This window comes from Ailuropoda melanoleuca, chromosome 7, assembly GCF_002007445.2.
Source record: "Ailuropoda melanoleuca isolate Jingjing chromosome 7, ASM200744v2, whole genome shotgun sequence".
NCBI lineage: Eukaryota > Metazoa > Chordata > Mammalia > Carnivora > Ursidae > Ailuropoda > Ailuropoda melanoleuca.
Genome location: NC_048224.1, coordinates 138,964,335 through 138,972,749, shown reverse-complemented (window position 1 = coordinate 138,972,749; position 8,415 = coordinate 138,964,335). Strand labels below are relative to the sequence as shown.

Sequence of the window (8,415 nt, the reverse complement as noted above, 5' to 3'; positions counted from 1 at the left end):
CGGGCGGCCGGGGGCGCGCGGGCAGAGCTGGCTGCAGCCGGCGGGCCACGACACCGGCGTCAAGGTGTACAACAGCCTCACCCGGAGGAAAGACCCCTTGATTGTGGGCAGCGCGGACGCCGCCTCCTGGTAGCCGCCCGGGATTGGGGGAGCGGGGTGCTGGGGACGTGGGGCGGGAAGGACTGTGCACCCAGCGTTTGCGGGGCGGCGGCGCCGCGCTAAAAGCTTCTCAGGTGGGGAGCAGTTCGTAAGTGCAAACTCCACGGAAGCACAATTGGAGATACTGGGGTAGTCCCGGCTACTTGACGGGCTTTGGCTACGAGTTCCCCAGAAGTAGTTACTTAACATTTTTAAAAGGGCATGGTGATATGATAATCGTAACTGAGAATGTGATGTCCTTTCCTGCAAATATGTCCCACATGGTGGATTTTAACCGTGTTTCTAGGTATAGCTGTGGACCGACTGTCTATGATCATGCACACCTTGGCCATGCTTGGTGAGTGTTCTGGATTTGATTTTCCACACTTGGAGGGACCATTTATTTCGAAAAGAAAGAGCCTTTTGCAGATTTTTTCCATCTCTCAAGTGGCAACTTAAGAATGCTGAGTATATTCCAGGTATTGTGGGAAGCACACCTGTTGTCAAATTTGGTTCTTGTAGTGAATTCTAAGCCCTTCTACCCATTTCACGGGGAGGCAGTGAGGAGCAGTGATAAATGACTGTTTTGGAATTCAGTGCTTCTTGGTGGATCTAGGGAGATGAATCAGGAGTCAGCCTGAGAAGTTATTTCTGCCCCTACTATGTATTTTCTTTCCAACTTTGGACAAGCCCTTTTATTACTTTGAGTCCTGGTTTCTTCATCTTTGAGATGGGGATGATAATAGAATCTTCACGATTTTGTGAAGTAACGCACGTCAAGTGCGACTTACCCAGTAACTGAGGAGCACTGTGCTGGGGGCTGAGCAGTTGTTGGGGAAAATGACCTGCCCGAGGCCACACATTTGGGAAGCAGTGGAACCTGGTGCGTCTGATCCCCTGGAAGCTTGCTTTCTCAACCTCTTAACCGTCCGCTGCACTGCATCCCATCTTTGTTAAAATTGCACTTTTCTTAGTATTTTGTATGTTCCCTTGTTCGTTTTTTAAACTTGTAATGTTTCAGACGTAGACTAAAAGTGAAAAGCTACCTTAACTCATTATACTTCTTACAAAATCCTGCATCACTCAGGAAGGCTGGCGTGGTTTTTTTTGTGTTTTGTTAAAACAGAATCAGTGGCTAACTTACCATTAATTTTAAAAAGGATATTTTGACCTCTTTACTGAAGTATAAAGTATGTTGGGGAAGGATTGCAAAGACAGAAGGAATTCGCAGTCTTTTATAGAGCCAGGTGGATACAGTTCGTGAGGGCAGGTGGGGTTGGTTTGCTCCGTGCAGTGGGGGGACGCGGCAGGCCCATCCCCCTCCAGGAGATGGAGCATTACTTTGCTTGATGGTTTCATTCCAAAGAGATGGCTCTCAGGTCCTTGAGAATCCAGAGTTGAGGGACTCACGAGAGGCTTCCTTAGCCATTAAAACCATTTACATACATTTTGGAAGGGCTGAGAAATTTCTGAAAGAAAGGGGCAGTGGGAGAGAGTCTCTTTCCTTATTTTCAGCTGGAAGAATCAAGTCTCTAGGTTCTAATTTGTATTTGCCTTTACAAATACCGAAAGGAGTACAAATGTTAAGGGTACAGCTGGATGAATGTTCACGGGTCTTAGGCAGAGACACATTACCATCACCCCAGAAGCCTGAGCGCCCCCTTCGTCCCTGGCGTCCCCCATCCCCTCCAGGATAACCAGTTATCCTCTCTGGAAGGTGGATTCCTCCAGAGTCATTCAGGATGCTCCTGAGTGGTGGAAAACCCAAGAACTTCAAGATTCTGAAGAAGCTGGGAGGTGTTAGGGGCAGGGGTGGTCAAGCACGGCTCCACGGGTCCTAAGGTAAAGTCCAAATCCTAAGGACATCTCTGCAGTTCTGGAAGTCTGTCCCGACGTACTGTCCAGGTCATCATATCTCCCCACTCGACTCCCCAGGTAGCCACACCTCTGTTTTAAAAAGACAGGTACTTGGGGCGCCGGGCTGGCTCAGTCGATAGAGCATGCGACTCAGTCTCAGGGTCATGAGTTCGAGCCCCACCCACCCTGGGCGTAGAGTTTTCTTAAAAAAAAAAAAAAAAAAAAAGACATAACAGACCCAGCGCTTGCTGTGTGCCAGGCGTTGTTCCAAATGCTTTACGCACACCAGCCGGTGTGATTCTCCTAAGGGCACCAGGTGGTGGTGCTGTTCTCCCCCAGGTGCTAGCTGAAAGAAGGGCACAGGGATGACCCTGGGACAGTGGCTCATGCCTGCGGGGGGTGGTGCCGCACAGGCACGAGGATCGTGTTCAGCAACCCCGGGGTTTAGTGGGGTTCTGCCCGGTTTATAAATAAGCAACCTGAGGCTTCAGATGATTAAATACCTGTCTTGGCAAGGAGTTTCCGACCTCGCTTGGTCATTGGAGCTGTGGGGGGGGGGGCAGTGTGGGACGCAGACGGGGTGCAATGACAGGGCTCGTGTTTGACTAACAGAGGCTGTGCGGGTGACAGACGAGCATGAGATTCGCCGACCCTGAGATTTAAGGTGGCTTTTATGGGAAACCAGATTCTGGACATTTTAAATGGCTCTTGAGCCCTTTTGGTTTTACACGTCTGGGCTGCCCCAGCGTGGCCTGCCAATAAGCTGGCGGTTTGTTTTTTTTTAAGATTTTATTTATTTGAGAGAGAGTGAGAGAGCCCAAGTTGGGGGGAGGGGGAGAGGGAGAAGCAGGCTCCCTGCTGAGCAGGGGGCCGGATGTGGAACTCGATCCCAGGACCCTGGAGTCATGACCTGAGCCGAAGGCAGACACTTCGCCGCTTCTCCGACTGAGCCCCCCAGGCGCCCCAGGCTGGTGCTTTAATACCCTACAACAGTGCGCACGTAACGCCCTACAGCTTTAACGGCCTGGTCCCTGGTTTGCTGTTGGTCTGTTTTGCCATAGTAAAACTCTCCACTTATTCTAGGACGTAAGCAAGGACAGTAAAAGCTCTCAGGATTTTAACTACCTAGTGAGAGTGTGTTACCACTGAATTGTTCTCCAGTTAAGTAGTGTAAACTCGGGTAACAGCTCCAGCATTAAACAGCTCATGGTGTGCCTGACATGGAGGCGTTGCCCTTGTTGATTTCTTGTGGGGACCCGCGTGGGCCGGTCAGCGGAAGGAGCATGTGATGCTTGATCTCAGGATCGTGAGTTCGAGCCCCAGGTTGGGAGCCCCTCTTCCTAGCTATGTCAGCTCCCTCACACGCCTAAAGTTTGGGGCAGGCTGCTAAAACGCAAGGCATTCCTTTTTAAAGATCCCAGTGGTCACTTTGTGCATTAAAGGCGCCCTAACGTTTTCTTTCAGCTCCTATGTTAGATTTGATATCATCCGAAGGATCCTCACCAGGGTTTTTGGATGCAACATCATCATGGTGATGGGAATCACAGATGTGGACGATAAAATAATCCGCAGAGCCGCCGAGGTAAGCGTAGAGGGGGATGCGCCCGGGGACCGCCCCCTAGCCGCTCCGCAGGTGTGTGCTGCGTCTCCGTCCACACGTGGCTCGCGTCCACACGTGGCTCGCGTCCACACGTGGCTCGCGTCCACACGTGGCTCGCGTCCACACGTGGCTCGGCGAGAGCGCTCCGCAGGTGATCAGGGGAGTCTCTGCCCTGGTAAAGGAGGCCTGTTCGATTCTGGGCAGCGAAGCCTTTGATCCCCTCGTCCCCTGCTTGAGCCTTGTCCTTTCCCTGTTCCCGCGGCCTCCAGGCCTCCCTCGCACACGGAAGGCAAAGGCCTGCTTCGCGCTAGGGGAACTTAGCTTACGGGAGATTGTTTTCTCCTTTGTTTAGTGCACAGGGCTCTTATAACTCATGCATCATTTAGGGGAAGCTTTTGGGGGAAAGTTTTAACTGAGGGGTTAAGTTAAATATAGGTAAATTCTTAAGTCTACTTTCTGGTTTTTATAATTAGCAACTTTAACAGTTATCTCTAAAGATCTGCAGATAACTCTTAAATGATCCAGTCTATGCAAAAACGTACACCAAGTGCTTTATATTCCTGTTACTTTAGAAGATGTATGTACTAAAAACTGTATATACTGTTTTTTTTTTTTTTAGGAAGCCAGTCTATACTTTATAATGTTTTATAGTCTGCTTTTCCCACTTAGTATATTTTGAGGATTTTTTCATGTTCTTAAATATTCTTGAACATTTTTAAATAGCCGTACAGCATTTCAGCGCATGGAGATAACCCTAATTTACTGTTCTTATTTTTGGTCTCTGGAGTTACTTCCATATTCTGCTTTCACTCAAATTTATTTTCTAGAAGCCGTGTGTCCCTGTTTCCTACCAATTTTTTTTTTTTTTTTTTTTTTTTGGTAATTTTTACTTATTTAAGTAATCGCAGCATCCAACCTGGGGCTCGAACTCACAACCCTGAGATCAAGCATCGCATGCTCCCCTGACCGAGCAAGCCAGGTGCCCCCTAATTTGCCTTTTTAACAACTAGATAGCATTCGCCATGGGGGCTATTCAGCGGTTCCCCATCATTGGCTATGTTATTTATAGCTGTTAAAAATAGGGCTGCTGTGAATATCTTTTTTTCCTTCTGTCTTGTTTCGCTATATACTTTTCCCAAAGTGGAGTTACTGGTTCAAGGAGGAACAGTTTTTTAAATAAGATTTTTCTTCTCAGAGTTGGGTGGTTCAGAGAGCATTTACTGGCGGTGCTAAAACCCGGTGGCGTTTCCCGGGTCTGTCTTGTCCAAACAGCTGAGCCAGTGTATCGTGGTCCCTTACTGGAGACGCGATTTCCATTTCCAGAACTGTCCCTGAGCACGCATCGAACTGTCTGGGGCCAGTCAGTCCTGTGCCTGGCTTTGTGCTGACAAAGGTGAGGAAGATCAGTCCTGGCCTCGCGGAGTTTGCTTCCGGGGAGGCAGACGAGCCCACAGAGAGCTGCTGTGTGTGCGACATAGCTCATTTTAGAAGCCCGGCTAGGGGCGTGCAAGGAAGACTGTCACACCTCCCTGGAATGCAGGCGTGACTCACTGGGGGAGGATGGCCCAGAATGAAGCCTGAGCAGAGGATGGATGGTGAGGGGCGAGGGCAGAAGGACATCTGGGCAGAGGGGTGAGCGAGGCGGGGCTGTGAGGGAACCTGCGAACCCCCGCTGTCCTGCTCCTGTGGGCCGGCAGGGGGCCGGTGGGGGGGGCCGGCAGGGAGCTGGAGAGGTGGGGGCTGCTGGGCTTGGAGGACCTACTGGGGACTTGCACTTTGTCCTGTGGACTCTTGGGGCGCTCTAGCTGGGCTCAGTTCCATCCAGCAGAGGACACAGCCAGAGACGGGCCTACGGGCGGGGTTGGAGGGAGCTCTGCCCTGGAGAGCAGAGTTAGTGCGAGGTACCCAGAGAAACGCAGACTTGGATACAGAAATCTGGAGCTTGGTCAGCTCAGGGCTGTGGTATCATAAAGATATGTTTGGACTTTGCCTTAGTTCCTGGCACAGAGCACCTAGAACCCACAGAATCTAGTGAGAGAGTGTCTTCTGTGTGCTGCTGAGATCACGGCTGGGCCCCTGGAGAGCTTCAGGATGGGGCTGGGGTCCCAGAGACCCAGCCACAGTGAGAGCTGGGAACTTTCACCCCCTACTGCTAGCATTGAGCTGATTGCCAGTGGCCAGGGATTTAATCACCTGTCCCAAGTAATGAAGCCTCCATAAACACCCCCAAAATGAGGGGGCTCAGTGCTTCGGGCTGGTGAACACAGGTGGATGCTGGGAGGGCGGCATCAGAGAGCCTGGGAGTTCCACCCCTTGCCCTGTGCATCTCTTACATCTGGCCTCTCCTGAGTTGTGTCCTTTCTCATAAACTAGGGATGGCAAGTGGCCTGCTTTCCTGAGTTCTGTGACTCGGATCAAACCCCCAAATTTAGACTCCATGGCTGGAGTTCAAGTAGCCAAGGGACCCCGTGGAGGCTGGTGTCTGAAGGGGGCAGTCCCGTGGAGCCTGCACTGACCTGGGAGTTAGTGTCAGAATAGGCAGACTCGGGTTGGATCATGGACACTCGGCTGCCACCGGAGAACCGAAGTGGCCGGAGTTGGAAAAGGTGCCGCATGTTTGGCGTCAGAAGACACCGCAGGCTGGAAGTGAAGGGTGTGCAGGCTAGCATTCGGGATTCATCACCGTCCCTGCTGCTCTCTGTCTCTGCCCCTGGGGTCAGGTGTCCCCTGGGCCAGCCAAGGCCCTCGGGGCAAAGTGAGCCATCCCTTTGTGGGGAGCTGCACATGAGGGGACAGCGGGGAACGAGGGGTCCCCAGGCAGGTCGTGCTTGGTCAGATGGCCGACCCTGCAGCATCCTGCCTGTGGAGTGTGGGAGGAGGGGCCTGAGTTTGGAGCTGTTTGTCCAGGGCTGCCTGACTTCCGTGTGGGCTCAGCCACTCACGGGGGGCACAGCCTTTGGATTCTAGAGGGAAGCTTCTGAGCAAACAGGAGGAAGAAAGGAGCATCCTCTGATCCATGGGTGGGACGGACGGGGAGAGGCGGGGGCAGGAGCTGTGCTGTTCTCTGGAGTGTGCTGGGATGGTCCCTGTGGGGGTCCCTGAGGAGAGGGCCAGGGTCGTCGCTGGGAAGGAAGGCTGACCCCAGAGGTGCTGAGCGGGAAGGCCTGCTGGAGGGGGCCCTCTGTGCAGGGTGGATGGAGCTGGTAGCAAGCAAACCATGGTCTCTGGCATAGTGAGCGCAGAGTTGGAAGGGACACCACGGAGGGAGGCATTGGTCATGGAGGAAGGTGACCCAGGTGAGGGTTTCATCCTTCCTCTGCCCTCTCCCTCAGCGGGGAACCGAGACCTCACACCTCTGTCTCTGCATTTGATGAATCGGGCTCTGCTGTGAATCTTCAAACTCGGAGGTGGACGTAGGAGCTGCAAGGCCTGCTGGGAGGCTGGAGGCAGGGCTGGCGGGCAAGGAAAGGGGGAGGGGCCGAGGGGCTCTGGTGCGGCGGGTGGGGGCCATGAGCCCAGCGGGTGAGGATGGGGATGTGGCACAGGGTAAACTCGGCAAGAATGAAGTTACTTAGAGGATTTCACAAATGCCACGAGGAGCGGCGCTTGTTCCTTTCAAGAGTTGTATTATACTTAGCCTATGAGCAGGTTGGTGGAACTGGCTGGAAGGTTCTCTATGTAGGGAGCGTTTTTTTTGGACACCTGAAAATTTCCCTCCTCGTCACTTGGCAGGATGCTAGCGTGGCACTGAAGGGTTGTTCTCAAGTATCTCTTTAAGATGGTCAGGGGTGCCTCTGAAACCTGGCTGTGAGCGCACCTATTTGTTTCTTAGTGTCATTAAAAAGGCTGTTTTTTATCTAATGCAACCTTTTTAAGTGATGGCGATACTCTTCGTGCCATCTGCTCCCGCACTTGCTTTTACGATATTGTACGTTATAATATTACACTTTTCTGGATCCCTTGACTTCAGTGTGTGGCACAGGGCTAAGCTTGTCAGGGAGGACTTCCGGGGCGAGCACCACGGGAGGAATGATACGTGTGCATCGTCACATTTTGTAGGAAGAAGTGGGATGACCATGTCACAGTGACCCAGGCCGAAGGGGTTCTGTCTGTGCTATGGGGCACCGGCCCCGGTGGCCCTTCTTTGCGGGAAGAAGGCTGGCCGCTGTGGCTGAGTGCCAAGGACCCTGGGGGAGAGGCAGCTTGAGATGGTTTGTGGTGGTCAGCTGGACAGTGACCTGAGATCGACGACTGAGACCGCATTTCAGCACCCACGTCGTGCAGTTCGTTTTTCGGGGAATGAGAGCCATGCTGTCCAGATACTTGGAGTGACCCGCTGCTGAAAGAGTAAATTTAAAAGCTTTTGTTCTAGAATATGATTCCACTCCCTTGTGCAAGGCCAGCAACGGATTGGTATCCCACTTGCAGCTGCCTGCTCCTCAGCGTTTCCGAACCATGGCCTGTGGGCTCGTGTGCGTCAGCTGGAGAAGCCGTGTGTGGAACCGGGCTGGCATGTTTGGGCAGCGTTGGTTGTCATACTCCCCCTTCCAGAACTAGAGCTGTGGATTCTAGAGTCTCTGTGGGGACAGGAAAAGTCTGTAAAAGAAGAGGATTGGGGCACTTGCATGGCTCAGTCAGTGAAGTGTCTGCCTTTGCTCAGGTCCTGATCTCAGGGTCCTGGGATCAAGTCCCACGTTGGGCTCCCAGCTTTTCAGGGAGTCTGCTTCTCCTCTGACTCTGCCTTCGTTTCTGCTCATGCTCTCGCTCGCTCTTAAATAAATAAATCTTTTTTTTTTTAAAGAGTCTTTTTTTTTTTTTTT

General features: G+C 52.2%; 1 protein-coding gene across 3 annotated transcripts in view; it reads left to right on the top strand.

The window, feature by feature from the left end:
• The window catches only part of CARS2 (cysteinyl-tRNA synthetase 2, mitochondrial), a 41,718-nt gene that overhangs the window by 338 nt on the left and 32,965 nt on the right, over window positions 1-8,415 (top strand). For 2 of the 3 annotated variants that reach the window (XM_034665475.1, XM_034665476.1), the window contains exons 2-4: window positions 9-129; window positions 446-496; window positions 3,460-3,577. In XM_034665475.1, coding sequence (XP_034521366.1) covers window positions 9-129; window positions 446-496; window positions 3,460-3,577 — 290 coding nt within the window. Of the gene's footprint in view, window positions 1-8; window positions 130-445; window positions 497-3,459; window positions 3,578-8,415 lie in introns of those variants that run through there. The other variant, XM_034665477.1, reaches the window with a different exon arrangement.